Source organism: Peromyscus leucopus, chromosome 7 (genome assembly GCF_004664715.2).
Source record: "Peromyscus leucopus breed LL Stock chromosome 7, UCI_PerLeu_2.1, whole genome shotgun sequence".
NCBI lineage: Eukaryota > Metazoa > Chordata > Mammalia > Rodentia > Cricetidae > Peromyscus > Peromyscus leucopus.
Genome location: NC_051069.1, coordinates 50,906,976 through 50,925,962, shown reverse-complemented (window position 1 = coordinate 50,925,962; position 18,987 = coordinate 50,906,976). Strand labels below are relative to the sequence as shown.

The 18,987-nt window shown below is 49.5% G+C and overlaps 1 protein-coding gene across 1 annotated transcript in view; it reads right to left on the bottom strand.

Annotated features, from left to right (window-relative positions):
- Dnmt1 (DNA methyltransferase 1) overlaps positions 1-18,987 on the bottom strand; it is a 49,332-nt gene that overhangs the window by 7,681 nt on the left and 22,664 nt on the right. Inside the window, exons 11-28 of the mRNA XM_028872427.2 lie at positions 17,880-17,920; positions 16,517-16,595; positions 13,302-13,339; positions 12,983-13,028; positions 12,810-12,890; positions 12,623-12,729; positions 10,912-11,030; positions 10,379-10,471; positions 9,535-9,686; positions 8,851-9,038; positions 8,575-8,758; positions 6,473-6,570; positions 6,190-6,337; positions 5,159-5,274; positions 4,798-4,999; positions 4,586-4,725; positions 3,341-3,514; positions 1,155-1,373 (exon numbers count right to left, since the gene is read on the bottom strand). Of these exons, the coding sequence (XP_028728260.1) occupies positions 1,155-1,373; positions 3,341-3,514; positions 4,586-4,725; positions 4,798-4,999; positions 5,159-5,274; positions 6,190-6,337; positions 6,473-6,570; positions 8,575-8,758; positions 8,851-9,038; positions 9,535-9,686; positions 10,379-10,471; positions 10,912-11,030; positions 12,623-12,729; positions 12,810-12,890; positions 12,983-13,028; positions 13,302-13,339; positions 16,517-16,595; positions 17,880-17,920 (2,225 nt within the window). The remainder of the gene's footprint in view (positions 1-1,154; positions 1,374-3,340; positions 3,515-4,585; positions 4,726-4,797; positions 5,000-5,158; positions 5,275-6,189; positions 6,338-6,472; positions 6,571-8,574; positions 8,759-8,850; positions 9,039-9,534; positions 9,687-10,378; positions 10,472-10,911; positions 11,031-12,622; positions 12,730-12,809; positions 12,891-12,982; positions 13,029-13,301; positions 13,340-16,516; positions 16,596-17,879; positions 17,921-18,987) is intronic.

The following is an 18,987-nucleotide window of genomic DNA, read 5'->3' as shown; positions in this document are numbered from 1 at the left end:
GTCTTGCTCTGATTCCCAGGTTAGTCTCCAACTCAGTGATCCTCCTGCCACAACCCCTCAAGTGCTGGCTACAGGAACTATCAACCTAGTCTACGCAGGACATTTTAGACAGCCTTTTAAAGATTTCTTCGTTTGTATTCAGTGTGTATGGGTGCTTTGCGGGCGTATGTCTATGCAACAGGTGCGTACAGTGCCCGTGGAGGGCCAAGAGGGCATTAAACCCTGCAGAACTGGGATGTTAGATGACTGTGAGATACCATGTGGGTGCTGGGAATTAAACTTCTCAAACCTGAAGCACTGGCTAAGTATACCCAAGGAGGCTGTAAGACGAGGTCAGCTGAACAATGAGTATTTTGGTTTGGGGATGCTCAATCTATAAAGAGCATCATGGGAAGGACCACATGTCCCAGTCCATCAGTGTGGTACCACTACTCTGATTTGGACCTAACAGCACAGCTGGAATGGACTGCTGGGAACCAGATCAGGAATGCTCTGCTTCTCTGCCTTCATCCTGCCTGTCAACGATGGGTGCCCCATTATTTTGTAACCATGCTGATTTTTACAAAGACTCCAGAAAAATCAAGTGTAGTAGCAGGTGCCTGTTATCCTAGTACTTGGGATGCTGAGGCAGGGGGATCTCAAGTTACAGATGTGTGGATGGAACAAGTACACACTGGTCATCCGAGCCAGTTTTCTTCACTGTAGCCCCTTTTCTGCTGCCTGGCTGAAACCCATCCTCAAACAACACACACACTCACTCACACAGACAGCACACACGAATGCACAAGTGTGTGTGTGGGTGTGTGTGTGGGGTGTTTAGTTAAGACAATGGCTGGAAAACAAACCCTAGAACCTGAAAACAAGGTGCAGAGCAGAGGGACTGGGGAGGGAGGTGGAGACGGACAAGGACTGTGGTTTGGGGCAGAGGATCCAGACAAACCAGGACACACCCCCTGCCACTCTACAGCTTTTGGTCCTTGCAGGTTGAGTTAGAGCCCAAAGTAACCCACATGCTAGACCCCGGCTCCTGACACCCCACCCTGAAGGCCACAACTATGCAATACACCCATGCCCTCAGGTGTCTCGGAAGCCATCTCCAGCAGCAGCAGCAGCACCTTGTGAAGGGCCTCTCGGCGGGCAGAACGCACACCAACCTGTAGAACTTGTTGACCCTGATCCTGATGTCCGCCTCATTGACCTTGCCGTTCTTCTTGCCACAGTGAATCGCTTTGATCCGACCAATGCGATAGGGCTCGGGAGCGTCCAGGTTGCTCCCTTTGATGTAGTCAGAGTACTTGCGGTAATGCTCCGGGTACAGGCTCTCATCCACAGGCTCCTTCTTGGAGCGCTTCAAGGGGCTAGCCAGCTTGATGCTGCAGAGAAGAATGGAGAAGGACACAGCGAGCTCAAGGCCTTGAGTCCAGATGACAGCCAAGCACCATCAAAGAAAGGCAACTCAAATGAAATCTCGGTTGAAAACACCACTCAACTCCCAGCTCACAGGCTGCCGCTGCACATGTGTCATCCCAGGATTTGGGAGACAAACTGATTGATGCAGGAGGGTCAGAGTCCCAGGTACGCTTAGGTTACCTAGTGCGTTTTAGGCCAACCCGGACCTGCCTTCCAGCCACGTGGCACTGTGCACTTACTAACTGGTATGTGACAAGGTCCTGTCAGCAAGCGCAAGTTGAAATGTCGTAGGAGGGGGCACTTCACTAGGGGAACCAGCAGCTTCTGAGAGGGCACAGGTACCACCTTTCTAGGAGTCAGCCAGGAAAGGAACCTCTGTGTTCTGAGAAGCCTGTGGCTCAAGGGGTCACTGTGACATGATCTCACTTCCCTGACTATGGAGCACTGATGTAAATGTGACGCTGAAGGACCGGGTCTGAGAAAGCCTGAGATTGGTCCATTCATGGCAAAGCTGGTTGCCCAATCTTGCTGCTCTACCCACAGGCACCCACAAGGACACAGGAGGTGATCTTCCAGTGTGGCCCCCACTCTGGCTAGCGGCTGGCTTGACTCTCAAGTCCCCGAGGGACCTCTGAGTGCCCGTGTGTGGCCCGAATGGTGTGCTTCCACGTGGCAGGTGACACCACGCGAACTTATGGAGGATACCAAAGATGAGCACTTCAGGATAGGGTAATACACCCAACACCATCAATACAGAGGCACCCACTCATTCCTGAGTCACAGGACTAAGCTAAATTTGGGGACTTAAGGTCTCACTAGGAAAATGGATTCTCAAGTCTAGATACTGAGCTGTGTGTGGAAAACACGAGCTGCAATTCCAACTTGCCCCAGTGCTTAGGATGTAAGAGTGAATGGAGGGAGAGGTGATGTCCTCTGACTTCCAACATACAGAGCCTGGGCAGAGCACTGAAGTTCTGGCAGGCAGACCCCATCAGCTTCAAGGAGAAACAGATTCAGGGAGAAGCTCAAGGCCTCACTGCTGTGGGATGGTCTGTATGTCAAATTGCTCTGATTGGTCAATAAATAAAACACTGATTGGCCAGTGGCCAGGCAGGAAGTAGGTGGGACAAGGAGAGAGGAGAATTCTGAGAAGCGGAAGGCTGAGGCAGAGAGACACTGCCAGCCACAGCCATGACCAGCAGCATGTGAAGACGCCGGTAAGCCACCAGCCACGTGGCAAGGTATAGATTTATGGAAATGGATTAATTTAAGCTAAAAGAACAGTTAGCAAGAAGCCTGCCACGGCCATACAGTTTATAAGTAATATAAGTGTCTGAGTGATTATTTTATACGTGGATTGTGGGACTGCGGGGCTTGGTGGAACCTGGAGAGAAGCCCTCCAGCAATACCTCACAGCTGCTCAGGTGCAGAACCAAGGCAGGAAGAGACCGTCCAGCACTGCAGGTCTCAGCCTCACACACAGCTCAGATGCTGAAAGGCCCCAAAGGTAGTATGCGGTGGGCTAGGTCCCCAGCCCAGCAGCATTATCAGCAAGTGGCAGAGTCTTTACAAGGTGAGGCCTAGAGGAAAGTCCCTGGAGGCACACTCTCAAGGGGACAGCGGCAACACAGTCTCATCTCTCCTTTGCTTCCTATATAGGTGAGCTCTGCCACCCTCAAGAGGCTGAGAGTGACAGATCTACCCAACGTTGCACTGAACTTCCAAAATTATGAGCCTGAATCTGGCAACCTTTACAATTCAGAAAGTTATTTTGTTATAGTAACAGAGCTAAGAGCTCTGAAATTGAAGTGCAGTCATTAGGAATCAGCTTCTCATCAGAAACCAATTGGATATGGTCTAAACACTGGCTTCAGGGGAGTAGCTGGAAGTATCAGAGCCAACTGACCAGTATGGACCATGGGATACTCACTTGAAGGTAAAGGCCTCAGGAGGCAGGTACACACTGTCACCGACTCGGTAGACAACACCATTCTTGGTGATAGAACTGCAGTAGATCCGGCCATCCACCTCTTCAAGTTGCTCCAGGACTTTAGGCATTTCTTTATGTCTCAGCTCACCCAGTCGGATACAGGAGAGGCAGAACCTGTAGAAGCCAAGGGAAGAAACTCAAGGCTCTGAGGTGGCAGAATGGTGACCATGGCAGCCACTGAAATCCAAGAGGAGACTATCTGCAGGTCTCTGGAGGAAATGTCCCTTTATGTCCACATTTTGAAGACAAGTTTTTGTTTGTTTGTTTGTTTGCTTTTTTTTTTTTTTTTTTTTTTTTTCTTTTTCGAGACAAGGTTTCTCTGTGAATTTTTGGAGCCTGTCCTGGAACTTGATCTATAGACCAGTCTGGCCTCGAACTCACAGAGATCCGCCTGTCTCTGCCTCACAAGTGCTGGGATTAAAGGCGTGCGCCACCACCATCTGGCTCTGAAGACAATTCCTATGGACCACAACTCAAAGACAAACACTAGCAAACAAGCCGAGGCTGTGTACATCAACAGCAGGGCCTCAGCCAGCATATGCTCAAGGCCCAGGGCTACAACCCAGATCCGCCTGCCTTTGCCTCCCAAGTGCTGGGACTAAAGGCGTGCGTCACCACTGCTGGGCACAAATGAATTTTTTTTTAAAGATTTATTTATTCATTATGTATACAGCATGTGTCCCTGCAGGCCAGAAGAGGGCACCAGATCTCATTACAAGTGGTTGTGAGCCACCATGTGGTTGCTGGAAGCCTCTGGAAGAGCAGTCAGTGCTCTTAACCCCTGAGCCATCTTTCCAGCCCACAAATGAATATTTTTAAACAGATGGCCATGCTTGCTTCGGGTAACCTCCAGCTGGTCCACACATGTTGTGGGGGAGGTGGGTGGGATTCGAGTCGGGGTTTCTCTGTGTAGCCCTGGCTGTCCTGGAACTCACTCTGTAGACCAGGCTGGCCTCGAACTCAAGAGTTCCGCCTGCCTCTGCCTCCCAAGTACTGGGACTAAAGGTGTGCCACCACTGCCCGGCCCGTCCACACATTTTCAACACTGTCACAATGTCAGGCCTCTGGTCAGCAAAGGACACAACTGGGGAAGAAGCAGACCTGTCCCTGGAGCCTGACAGGACAGCGGGACTCGCAAGCAGGACGGCCTGGAGAGGGCCTAGGCTGGCTCTACCACTCACTCACTTGTGCCTGTTTTCCTCGGTCGGCTGGGTCTTGGGAGGGGACTCAAATCTTGCGTACTCTTGGTTGTACCAGAGCTGGTAGAAATAGGTCTTGCCATCATCCTCAGCCCCTGGCAGCATGCTCTCAGGATCCATGCCTCCCTGTGGAAACAAAACACGGTCAGCCTCGGTTCTTAACAGGTAGGTGGAATGGGGAGGAGAGGCGGCACTCACCTCCATGGCCCAGTTTTCCGAGGGCGCTCTGTAGACGACCTTAACCTTGCTGTGGATGTAGGAAAGCTGCATGTTTTCACACTCGCCCACCAGGAACAGCTCCAGGGGGTCGGAGGTGGCTCCAAGGACTGTGTCTGTCCCAGCACAGAACCAGTGTGCATGGAACATCTGCCCATTCTTGTCTTCCCACAGTGCCGTGACCCTGCAGCCGTAAGATGGAACAGGGAATAGATATCTCATGTAACCAGCAGAACTCAACCACACAAAACCTCGAGGAACTTCTGGTTTCATTCTGACACAATGGACTTCAGGTGTTCAAGTGGAAAAGCAGGTGCCCAAATCTGGCAAAAGAAGGACACACCTCGCTAGATACAGTGGCTTGGAGGAATCATCTGGAATGACAGAGACGCAGTCCCCCACCTCCAGGGTCTCTTCATCGATGCACACCTTCTGATAGTAAGTTCTCTTCTCTTCAACCTGAAACCAAATGCTGGAGCTCAGGTGAGGGTCAAGTCCAGTGTTCTCCCTGACTTTCTATGAAATCTACATATGATAAATATAAAAGAATTAATAAAAACAAAAAGTAAGCTCTAACCCAACCTGGGCTAAACAGTGAGAGTGTATCTCTAAAACAAAACAAAAAACAATGCTTCTGAATGAAGCCTTTCTGTGTGTAGCCTTGGCTGTCCTAGAACTTGCTCTGTAGACCAGGCTGGCCTCGAATTCAGATCTGCCTGTTTCTGCCTCCTGAGTGCTGACATTAAAGGAGTGCACCACCAACACCCAGCTTAAATTGTTCTTAATTTTTGTTTGTTTTTCGAGACAGAGTCTCTGTATACCCCTGGATGTCCTAGAAGTCACTTTGTAGACCAGGCTGGCCTCAAACACAGAGATACTCCTGCCTCTGCCTCCTAAGCACTGAGATTAAAGATCTATACCACCACAGTGAGGCAATAAATTATTTCTATTAAGCTGGGTGTGGTGTTGCATGCCTTTAATCCCAGCGCTCTGGAGGCAGAGGCAGGTTGATCTAGCCTGGTCTACATAAGGAGTTCCAGGACAGTGAGAGCCTACAGAGAGCTTATAGAGAAACCCTGTCTCAAAAAACTAAAACAAAACAAAAAATCAAACCTGACATGGTGGCACATGACTGAAATTTTAGCACTTGGGAGGTGGAAATGGAGCAGTGTGAAGTATACAAGTATATGGGCTGCCTGGGCTCCAGGGCAGCTCAGGATTTACCAGTGAGGGCTAAGGTATGGTTCAGTTGTAGAGCTCTAGCCTAGAGTGCCTGAGGACTTGCACTCTACTCCTAAGTATCAGGAAAAGGGGGGAAGGGACGGCAGCTCTCCTCACAGGTGAGCCGGCAGCATGAAGAGGACGGGACTTCACCTTCAGCGGGTGCCCCAGCCAGGAGATACGGTCCTTGTTCTGCTTCTTCTTCTTCCCTTGGTGCATCTTCTTGGGTGACGGCATCTCTGGGATGTAATCGTCACCTTCCTCGTCATCATCTGCCTCCTTCACAGCCAGGTTAGGACATCTGCAGGACACACGCTGCTGTCAACCCCAGGGAAAGCGTCCTGTCAGTTCCACACCATGTCGCCACAGGACACTGCACAGGACACTGCCTCAGCCGCCCTGGCTTGTTCTCAGAACACAACACAGTGTGGCCTACCTCCTCTTGAGGCAAGCCTGTTTGCTCCGTCCAGTGCCACCAAACTTAACCATATCCTTGCAGGCCTTGCACTTCCCACACTCAGGCTGCTGACAGACCTGAAAAATATTAAAAAGGGTCGATCAACCAGCCACTCATAACTAGAAACTTTTTTGTTTGATTTTCTTTTCTGAGACGAGGTCTCTTTAGATAGCCCTGGCTGTCTTAGAATTCACTATGCAGACCAAGCTGGCCTCAAACTCAGATTTACCTGCCTCTGCAGATGAGTGCTGGGAATTAAAGGTGTGTGTCACCACACCCAGCCCAGGAACTTTCAAAAATATGCACACTCAGGGCCAGTGAAGTGTCTCAAGGGGCAAAGGCGCTTGGTGCCAAACCTCCAAAGCTTAGTTCCATGCCCAAGATGCACAGCAAGGTAGAAAACCAGCTCCACAGAGTCACTCTGACCTCCACACGTGCAGCCTGTGCACACACCCTCACCAACAAAGGTTCTTTTGGTGGTTTGTTGTTGATGTTGTTTTTCGAGACAGGGTTTCTCTGTAGCTTTGGCACCTTTCCTGGAACTCACTCTGTAGCCCAGGCTGGCCTCTGCCTCCAAATGCTGGGATTAAAGGCATGCGCCACCACTGCCTGGCTCACTAATAGTTTTTCAAGTGTGAAAACATACTGCATCTGTGCTGAGCACTGAGACTTTTCCCACCCAGACTTAGCCTTTATTAGTCATGTCAAGTCATCCAGCTGACTCGGTCCACAGCAACACTGTGCTCTTAGAAGGGGCCTGAGAAGCTGAGTATTTAGAGGTACACAGAGTGTTGAGTGCACCCTAGAAACTCACAAGCAGCTGTTGAGGTGTCACAGAGTTACCAGTGTCCCCACCTGTCACTGAGGAGTGGGGGGGGGGGATAGCCACTAACAAAACATAACAAGAGCATGAGAACAAGGTAACCAAAAGGGCTACCAAGCGCCCAGATTCCCTGTTCAAAAAAAAAAAAAAAAAACAAAAACCCACAAAACCACTTTAAAGGGAATTAACATTAGATACAAGGACACTGAGAAAAAGTCAAGGATGGCGAGGACAGGGTATCCTGAGGAGGACTGCCATGAGAAAGGGACAGACACTACTGTGGGCATGGGGACCAGCCAGGCTCTGTTGCGCACAGTCAAAACAGTAAACTGCAAAAATACACCTGAGCTGCATCACAGGGTTAGGGTGACTTCCTCTAAAGAAAACCCCAGCTGTCCCTTTGGTGCTAAGAACAGCACATAAGAGTCTCCTGTCAGAGCTCTCAGGATACCAAGTCCCTTTTACAGCCTGAGACAAGGTGCGCCCTGGAAGCTGGTGTCAGGACACACTGACATCACAGGGCTTGGCATGGCACCACACACCTGGACGCCCAGCTCTCGGGAGGCGGAAGGACCACCAGCAGTTTCAGGATAGCCTTGTCTACGTAGCTGCCTCATGTGCACAAACAAGCCATGTTCCGTATATAAATTCATTCTCTAATTTCCCAAACATGGTCTCCTGTGGCCCAGGCTGACCTCAAACTCACTATGTAACTGAGGATGACCTTTGAAATCCTGGTCCTCCTGCCTCCACTTCTCAAGTGCCTGGATCAAAGCTTGTGCCTCCAGCTTAACCACATTGAGGTGTTTTTTTTTTGTTTTTTTTTTTTTGGATGCGACACAGGTTGATTCGAAGGTCATCTATGTAGAAAGTATTCACAAGAGCCAGGCATGGTGGCACAGGTCTGTAACTCCAGCTCTTGAAAGAATGAGGTAGGATTGAGACTTCCAGGCCAGCCTGAGCTAGATAATACTCAAGTCACATCAAAAGGCCTTCTGCAGCCACAAATCTAAGCCAAGAGAAACGTGTACTTCTGCATAATTCCAGAGTGTAATGTGGTCTGGGAGGTGGCTCTGCTCTGAGGTCAGGACATGGAAACAAAGTGAACGTCTCTCAGGAAACCAGGTTATGTAGCCAAGGGCATCACTCACAACAAAGGCCCTGGACACTCTTGTTGACTTCAACCCCATTTGTCCTGCAAGGCAGGCTGCCTCTCGAGAGTACCGGGGCCTCCACATCTAAGGCCAGCCCTCCTCACCTCACAGACGCCACAGCGGCGGCGCTTGAAGGCATTCTCCTTTTCGTCCTTGTCATCCTTCTCAATCTGCTCCGAGAAGAAGGTGTCAAAGATCTGGTAGACCAGCTTGGTGGTGGTGGCTTTTGTGGGCCCTTTGTCCTTCTCCTTTGCAGAGTGTCTGAGGTTGTGGCGTCTCTCCGCTCGCCTGGGAGAGATGGCCCCCAGTTTAGAGATCCAGACACAGAGACTGCCTTCTCTGGGCTCAAGCCACCCATCTGACTCTTGTTCCACCCTTACCTCTGTCCCAGGGTGACCCCGGCCAACTGGATCAGGGCTCTCATGCAGGGAGTCAAGAAGATGGGTGTCTCATCACTGTCCTTGGCATCATCGTAACTCTCTACCTGGTTCACCACAAACTGGGCATGGCGCAGGAGGGAGTCCTCTGTGAACCGGTTCAAGTTAATGGCAGAAGGAGGGACAGTGGTCTTTGGGGGGGGGGGGAGAAAAGAAAAAGGGTCAGACATTTCTAATATTTTGCCTCCTTGTAATGCTGTAGGAGGGGCACCCTAGTATCTCATGTATGCTAGGCAAGCAATGTACCACAAGTCTCACACCCTCAGGCCCTGCTGGGGACTCTAGGCAGGGGCTCTACAACTGAGCCACAGCCCAGGCCTGTTGCATTAATCTTCTGTCAAAACTCTTCTAGTGGTAGCGAAAGGTTCTGATTCTGAATGCAGTTTTCTTCTTCTTCTTCTTTTTGGTTTTTTGAGACAGGGTTTCTCTGTGTAGCCCTGGCTATCCTGGAACCAGCTATGTAGCCCAGGCTGGCCTTGAACTCACAGAGATTCGCCTGGCTCTGCCTCCCGAGTGCTGGGATTAAAGGTGTGCGCCACCACCACCGGCCGCTGAATGCAGTTTTCTATAGCATCACCCATGCTATATGTATGTAGATCCAAACCTTCATAAAGGTAAAGCTCTCACCTCAATCTTATTTATTAGGTCTTCATAGACAGCGTGAGGATTGCCTTGCAGGAACTCAACCACAATCTTGCTGATGTAAATTTTCTCCTGCATCAGACCAAATATTGGAGCATAGTCTGGGCTGGGTTCCATCAGAATGTACTCTGCAAATGCTGGGAAGAACGCATGCGTGGTTTCAGGGATCAGTCCAGTTAGGGTGACTATTAGCCATGCTGTCCTCCTACACACGTGCCCTTTAGGCAGGTGGCCGTTTGGTTTGTTTAGTGGGGTCTTGTCATATTGCTAGCCCCAAACTCCTGAGAAGCTAGGACAGCAGGGATGTGCTATGTCCAGCAGGTAATACATTTAAAGCTGTTTCTGGGCCAGTGAAAAGGCTCAGCAGATAAGGGCACTTTCCTACAAGTTTGACAATCTGAGTTTCATCCCAGGGACTCACATAGTAGAGGGAATCAACTCCTATAAGTTGTCCTGACCCTACAACACACATGCTGTGGTGCAAACACTCACTCAATAAATATAAAGAAAAATTTAAGGCCATCTCAATCTGATGGCCTCCAGGCTGAGCACAGGCAAGTATGTGTCTCCCATGCTTCCAGAACAACCTAAAACTAAAAACTCTACAACCTAACCCACAAGAGTCCAACTTCTCCATTGAGCCTGCTGGAGCCAGACGGAAATGAGTCAGCTGAGATCTGGACCCATCTGAGCTGTAAACACTTGACTGTCATACAACTGCTAACACAGATCACCAGGTCCTCCCCGTGCCTTATGAGACCCCCTCTAAGGCGGACCAAGCCCAGACCGGCAGAGGTTCCAGGACACCTGTGACTGGGCCGATACTCACACGTGCTAAAGCCAATGAGCGCCTTCTCACCACCATCAAAGCCAGTGATCCACCACTCATTGATCGGCCCAAGGTTTTTGCAATTGACACCACCTGTGAAAAAATGTCTCTTGATAACAGACAAAACATAATGACTCATTGGGGGGGGGGGTGGCACACACCTTAAATCCCAGCACTCAGGAGGCAGAAGCAGGAGGATCTGTGAGTTTGAGGCCAGCCTGGGCTACAGAGTGAGTTCCAGGACAGGCTCCAAAGCTACACAGAGAAACCCTGTCTCAACACCCTCCCCCACCCTGCCGCAAAAACAACAACAACAAAAAATCCATGCTGACTCACAACTCTAACCCCAGCTAGAAAACACAGCCAGCATGCTGCCTCTCTTCAGGGTCACTTTGCTCAGTTAATGGCAGAACTTTGAGTTCTCCCCCTCAAGTAGTACTGCCCCCCATGGGATATCTTGCTTCCTAAATTTTGCTTGCTTCTTTAAATAAAGAACCCTTGAACATTGCACATACCTGGACTATTCCACATACCTTCCACAGATGGATTATCATCATAAATTGCTTTGGCACAACCAGAAAAGTAGAGTTCAACGTTCTTCTCAATAAGACCAGTGTCAACAGGACACAGGTGACCTCGACTGCAATACACACTACACGGGCAACAGACATCACTTTTACCACCCAGCCCAGCACAGAGGGCCATAAACCACTGTCCAAGTCCAGCTACCCAGACTAAGTGAGGATTCTGGACTCAGCAATGCCATCCCAACAGTGTCTCACCCTCCCTCTTGTATGACAAGTACACACACTAAGGCCAGAGGATCCCCCTGACACTGAATTACAGCTGGCTGGTTGTGAGCTGCCTACACAGGTATCAGGAACTGGAGTTGACTGCTGAATCATCTCTCTAGACTAAAAAGAAATGGAGTACCTGGCCTGATCCTGCGTAGGGCATGTTTCCACCAGCCATACTCAGCCAAGGGCTGCATGCCCTCAGCCATCTCCACCCCCGCCAGGAAGGAGGCTATGTAATTGAGTGAAGGAGGATACCACAGTGGGATTCACAGCTGACTGCTATCTACAAGCAATCTTCAACTGGCCCCTCAGATCTACTGCCTTAGGGCTGCCCCTGTAGACCCCTGGCAGACAGTATCCTTTACGGGAGCCAATGTTCCAGTAGTAGGGAGAGAGATGGCCACCATCAACTTGCAGGGAATACTGCCACAGCCACACCCAGGGATCTTCACCCAAGAAACTCCAGCCCATGGTGGGTTCAACATCTAGGAGCACCCAGGAAAAATGCCTATTGGGATGCCAATATGTGCTCCTGAGGGAACTCTTCGATCATATACAACCCAGAGGGACTTGTGTGTCCCAGCCCCATCCATTTGGCCCTGGTTCTCCACCAACCACTCTGCCCATGGCCAGTAACCTCTGATTGGTAACCTCTGAGAGCTCTCACTGGTTTTCTGTGACCAGAAAAGCAAGGGTCTGAGGTGCTATGTCTGTGGACTTGGCACTGTGCACAGAACTGGTCACTGTGTGAACATAGGGATAAGTTTCAGAATGGCATGACCTAGAGATGTAACATGTGCAGTTGCACCAACCACAAAGCAGCAAACCAATCTGCGGGCGTGGCTGGATGCAGGAGGCCTTACGTTCTACCCCAGCACTGTGAACAAGTATTAGAACAGCAACAAAGCCAGGCTCAGAGCCAGAGGCAGGTGGATCTGAGTTTGAGTCTAGCCTGATCAATTTAGAAAGTTCTAGCCAGGGATACGTAGTTCTAGTTTTGTTTGTTTGTTTGTGTTAAATCAAGCTTAGTGGTGCACACCTAGAACGACAGGAGGGAGTTCAGAGTCAGTTGGGTGACAATTAAGACCCTGTCTCAAAAACCAAAACCAGGGCTGGAAATGTGGCTCAGCTGTGAAGTGCCTGCCTGATGTCAGTGAAGCTCTAGGTTGAATCCTCAGAGCACTATACAATCTGGGAGTGTTAGCACAAGAAGGCCAGGAGTTCAAGATCATCCTTGACTACCAAGTTGGAGGCGGGCCCAGGCTGCAAAGCAAACCCCAGAAAAGCCAACAAACAGCAATAACAAAATGCATCCTTGTGGCTGAAGTCTACCCAACCTTAATTGGCTTCCTGGTGTTGTTAAAAGGAGAGCAGCTTGAGGGGCCCTGTGGTGAGGACAATCCTTGGATGCCCACCATAGGACGTGACCACAGAACACGGTGGTTACCTGAAGCAGGTCACCCTGTGCTGGGGAGAGGAATCAATGCGTTCTCCAGACGAATTGGAATCATAGATGGACAGTTTCTCACTGACCAACATTTGGAGTTCCTCCACCTGAAGGAAAGGACAGGGGACAGTGAGACATGGTCATACCAGGAGGCAGGGATAAAGGGTGAGGCAGAGCGTGGACTCACAGCATCTGAAGGGTGCTGCTGGTACTTCAGATCAGGGTCATCCAGGTACTGGCCGCACTGGGGGCACCGTGGCATGTCTATCTGTGGGAAGGACAGGTACGGCCTCAGGGCAGCCCTCCAACATCTGGGAACTACTGTCCTGCAGCTGGCCAAGTTCCTGGAGGTGCCCTTACCTTTGGGTTCATGGCTGTTTTGGTTCGAGCCGCCTTTTTCTCCGCTCTGGAAGGAAGCACAAGGCTGTTGGATATTTCATCAAATTAGAAGACACTACCATCGGCCCTACCTCTTCCTAAGCCACACACGCAGGCTGGTGCCAATAACCACAGTGACTGTCAGGGTACTGAGGTTGGCCGGTAGAAGAAGAGTACCTTCGCCTCCACTCCAGTCCCACAGAAAGCTAAGGCCGCTGTGGCAGTCCACTAACGGCCACCTCTCACCACTCTGTCTAGAACTGACACAGCATCACCTGCTCTGTAAGGAAAAAGTGCTTACGGTTCTCTGGGTGCCATTTTTTTTCGTCTCTTCTCCTCCTAAACAAGAGAAAGAGGAACAGAGTCAGGACACCTCAGGCTTGGAAAGCACTAAGAACTTCCTATACTGCTGGGCAGTGGTGGCGCACACCTTTTAATCTCTGCACACAGGAGGCAGAAGCAGGTGGATTGAGATTGAGGCCAGGCCTACACAGAGAAACCCTGTCTCAAATAACAAAACCAAACAACGCTCTGCACCCCCAAACCAAAACCTTCCTATGTGTGACTGTCACAAAACTCAGGGAGAAAGCTGGTTAAGAGTCAGGTAATGAGGCCAAATCACTCCAATGTCCAAATTCCATGAAAAGCCTGCTCTCAACTCAGTGCTCAGAAGCCTAAGGCAGGAGGACCATGAGTTAAGAGTCTCACCAAGTATCCCAGATTGACCTCCATCTAAAAAACAAACAACACACACCCCAGTGTGAATGCATTAGGAAGCAGGGCAACTAGAGAGGTGAGGTTTAACAAGACCCTAACAGTGAGGCCCTGACCTGAAAGATATGACATTTTTATAGGAAAGAGGACACCAGAGCCCAGTCTCTCCTTGTACTGCCCAAAGCCACATGAGGATACAGCAACATCCAAGTGGTCAGGGAACCAGAGCAGCCTCTCCAGTAGCTAACTGTGGGGTCCTCCTAAACATGGACCTCTTCAAGTCATGAGTTTCAGAAAATACAGGTATCACTGGAGATGCCTATCACAGGCAGCCTGAGCAAAGCAACATATAGAATTACTTCAATTTAAAATGACTCAGTGAACTCAAAAAAGTCAAGTTGCCACTTTGTGTTTGAGACAAGGTCCCACTGTGTAGCCCCTAGCTGGCCTGGAAATAAGTCCCTATGTAGACCAGGCTGGCCTGGAAATAAGTCCCTATGTAGACCAGGCTGGCCTGAACTGCAGAGATGTACCTGTCTCTGCCTCTTGAGTGTGGGGTTGTGGCTACTGTGCAGGTCCTAAGAGCCACAGATTTAGAACGGCAGCTGTGAGCAGTAAGGAGCTGGAGGAAACGCTGGTGCCCCACCCCCACCCCGATCAAGTCAAACCTGCTGGATCCAAAGCTTAACCCTTCCCCGAGCCCTAAGCACCCTAGCTCCAGAGACACTGACAATCTGGGTTATGATTTTCACAGAAGCATTTGGAGGCAGCACTATTCAAACGCCTAAATGTGTCCTTTGTTTAGGAAATGTGGTAGGTTAGTTGGTGTGTATGCTTCAAACTCACCTCTCACGAAACTGTCTTCAATTAAATAATTTTTCGCTAAAATTGTCGGGCTACGTAGCCCAGGCTGACATTGAATTCTAGATCCTTCTGTCTTAGCCTCCTGATGCTGGGATTATAGGTACGAGCCACAGTGCCCTGCTTCCTCTGTGCCATCTTTAAGTTCGAATTAGGACCACACAAGACAATGTACTGTGTCAGACGGCACTGGGCGGTCAGCCCAGGAGCTGACGTGTGATCCACTGTTGACCAAGTATTGTTATGCAGCCTGTGGGTTTCAGCTACGTAGTCCTAACTTGTGGAAGGTAGTCTGGTCCCCAGGTTCTGGATCTGGCCAGCCCTGTTTCACGCTGATGCTGGGCTGTTGGCTGTTTTTAGGAATTCGGGAGGTGGCACCATGCTTCTTGTGGCATCATCTGGACAGTGGACCAGGGGTCATGGTATATCCCCCCAGCTGACCTGGAACTCACTATGACCTCAAACTTAAAGTAACCCTGCCTTTGTCCCCCGGTGCTCTGAAGGCAGGCGCCACCACTGCCCAGCTTTTTTTTTTTTTTTTTTTAAACATAGTCTAGATCTTAATGTGGGTCACAGTTTAATGCTGTAAAAAAAAGCAGACAGAAAGCAAATTAACATGACACACACCTGTGTCCAACACTGGGGGTGCCAGGCTATGTTTATAAGAAAATCTTGTTTCAATAAAAATAAACCCCCGGGCCTGTGGTAGCGCACGGCTTTAATCCCAGCACTCAGGAGGCAGAGGCAGGTGGATCTCTGTGAGTTTGAGGATAGCTTGGGCTACAGAATGAGTTCCAGGAAAGGCACCAAAGCTACACAGAGAAACCCTATCTCAAAAAAACCAAAGAAAATAAATAGGCCCTGAAAGACTAGGACTGGAGTAGAATAGATATATGCTGGTGTTTTATTCACTGTGGCACTGTGATTCTATTCAGAGCAAGTTCTTCCCTCTTAGAAATTTTAAAATTACATTTGTCTATCTTGTGTGAGTATGTATACTGTATACGTGTACATGTGCCATGATATGCATGTAACAACCAGAAGATGACTTCTGGAGTTTGAAGTCAGCCTGGGCTACACAGGTAGATCCTGACACACACACACACACACACACACACACACACACACACACACACACACACAAAAAAAAAAAAAAAACACACTAAAAATGAGGCTGAAGAGTTGCCTCCATGGTTAAGAATACTGGCTGTGGGGCTGGAGAGATGGCTCAGTGGTTAAGAGCACTGACTGCTCTTCCAGAGGTCCTGAGTTCAATTCTCAGCAACCACATGGTGGCTCACAACCACCTGTAATGAGATCTGGTGCCCTCTTCTGGCCTGCAGGGGCACATGCAGACAGAATACTGTATACATAATAAACAAATACATCTTAATAAAATAGAATATTACAAAAAAAAAAAAAAAAAAGGGGGGCGGTGGTGACATACACCTTCAATCCCAGCACTCGAGAGGCAGAAGCAGGCGGATCTCTGTGAGTTCCAGGCCAGCCTGGTCTACAAAGCGAGTTCCAGGAAAGGTGCAAAGCTACACAGAGAAACCTTGTCTCCAAAAAACAAAACAAACAAACAAAAAAGAATACTGGCTGTTCCTTCAGAGGACCCAGGTACAGGTCCTAGTACCCAAAGCCAGTTCCAGGTGATCTGATACCCTCTGGTTTCTGTCAGCACTGCATGAACACGGTATACAGACATATACACAAGCAAAACACCCATACACGTACAATAATTGTTTGTTTGGTTTTTCAAGACAGGGTTTCTCTGTGCAACAACAGCTCTGGCTGTCCTAGAACTCACTTTGTAGACCAAGCCAGCCTTGAATTCAGAGATTCTCTTGCTTCTGTGCTGGGATTAAAGGTATGCGCCATCACCAGGGTTTTTTTGTTTTGTTTTTTAAGTTAAGGAACAATGCTCTTCTTACTTACCGGCTCATCTTCATCTCTGTCCTCAGGAGTCTCTGGAGTCAAATCCTCCAATTCTTCCTTGGGTCTCCGTTTGGTGGCCCTGTGAACAAGGAACACGCCAAACATTACCTTTGAAAAACTAGCTCCAGCACACCCATTCTGAAAATGACAGATGAACACCCCCTATCGAAGAGCAAAACACTGGCAGCTGAGACAGCGCAGGACCTAAGGCGCCTTACAAGTCTTCAGGACCCACGTTTGATCCCCAGCATCCATGCAAAGCCGGCACAGCAGGCACAGGCCCGGACTCCTGCTGTGGAGATGTGGAAACCGGAGATCCCTGGAGCTTACAGGCCAGCTAGTACAACCACCATTTGTGAGCTTCAGGGTCGAGGGAGGGTGAGAGGTCCCGGGTGTCAACCTCTTGACTATATACAAACACACAAAGCAAACACTGCCATGCATGGTAACTCACACTTGCAATCCTAATACTTAAAAGGCTATGAAGTTCTAAGATCACGAGTTCTAGGCTGGCTTGAGCAACACAATGAGACCTTGCCTCAAAAAGCCCAGTCAGGGACATAGCTCAGTGGTAAAGCACTTGGTAGTGTTGGACTCTCAGTACTGAAGAAACAAAAAAGCAAGAAGCTGGAGGGATGGCTCAGTACTTGAGTGCTTGCTGCCTTTCCAGAGGACCCAGTTCAGCTCCCAGCACCCACAACAGTTAGCTTACACCAGCCTGTGACTCCAGCTCCAAGAATCTCACAACCTCTTCTGGCCTTTGAGGGCACCTCATGCAAGTAACCAACTCAGACATGTATACATAAATAAATCTTTAAAAAAATCCAGAGGTCTGGAGAGTTGTTAAAATCACTGGCTGCTCTTCCAGAGGACCAAAGTTCTACTCCCAGCACTCACACGGTGTCTCACAGCTGTCCATAACTCCAGTTGCAGAAGCTCTGAGGGCACTATGTACACACACAGTGCACAAACATACAAGCAGGCAGAAAATCCATACACAAATTTTAAGAAGTCTAGGTATGGTGGTCTACACCTGTAATCTCAGCCCAGCAAGGTGGAGGAGGCAGAGGATCAGGAACTCAAAGTCAGCACTGGCTCCATGAGACACAGTTGAACACTCCCAACCCCCAAATCCAACAGCCATGAAGACTCTGAAGGCAGGATTCCTTCTGAAGGAAGGTCTGCAGATGGCCCAGGGGACTCCCATAGTTTCATGAGCTAGGTGATGAGGCGGAGCCACACACAGCTGAGCAGGTATAACGGCCCCCCAGCCTGTCCTATTCTCCGTCGGCTCCATAACTCTCCCTAGCAGAGCCTTTATGAGTTAACAGAACAGCAAGGCACAAGCACTTTTGACACTTACAGGTCTTTGGGTTGACTTCTGGGCCTGAGCCTTCTTTTATCCTGACGGCAGAAATGGAGAGGAGGGAAAACAGCAGCGTTACTTCCGAGGTTAAGCAGGTGACTGCAAGCTCAAGTGTGCAGAGTCAGCACCCTGGTTCTGAACACCAGGAGACATTCTCTCTTAGGACCAGATGCTAAGACTGTACCCCCCATCTCCCCAATTCCACAAATCAGCAGGCACTAAAGAACTTTCTAAACTAAAGAACTTTGTAACCTAACACTTGGAGGAAAAGCAGGAGGCCTCTTTTTTTTTTCTTTTTTTCTTTTTTTTGTCTAAGTCAACAGGGACCTTGCCAAAAACAAAACAAAAAAACCCCCCAAACCACAGCTGATACCGTGGTGATACCCACCTTTAATCCCATCACTTGGGAGGCAGAAGCAGGTCGGTCAGCAGAGTGAGTTCTAGCCAGGACTACATAGTAAGACCCTGTCTCAAAACACTACGATGGGCTGGGACTCAGTGGGTCAAGTGCCTGCCAAGCATGCATATGATGTCCTGGGCTCCACCCTTAGCTTGGTATGGACAAGGAGTGGTGGCCAAGACCTCTGATCCCGGCACTAGGGGCTGGAGTCGGGGGTAGGAGAACTGGGACTTCAAGGTGACCCTTCGCTATATAGTGAGACTGTTTACAATAGAACAGAAAGCAAACCGGAAAGCACACATCTAGCAGTTTCCGAGCTTGTAGAGTGTACCTCACTGAGAAGCCCATCTAGAATGAGTGGGTCTATGCAACTGGTGTGAACCTCAGCCCTCCCTTTCCACAAGGCAGCTGCGAGGCACTCTGGGCTAGGGACACAGGAGCTTAAGGCCATTCTGGTCCCATATCAAAAACCCATCCCAAACTAAGAGCTCAGCCAACAAGATGATGTGGCACTTGCAAACAAGCCTGACAATCTCAGGGCTCCCTGTGGTGGACAAAACCAATTACTACAAGCTGTCCTCTTGATGTCTACATGCACCCACACATATAAAAAAATAAGACGGAACACAAACAAAAGCTCCCTGACTGGAGGCAAGCACTGCTCACGACCCACTGGCATTTGAGCGAAGAAGTGAAAGGCATGGA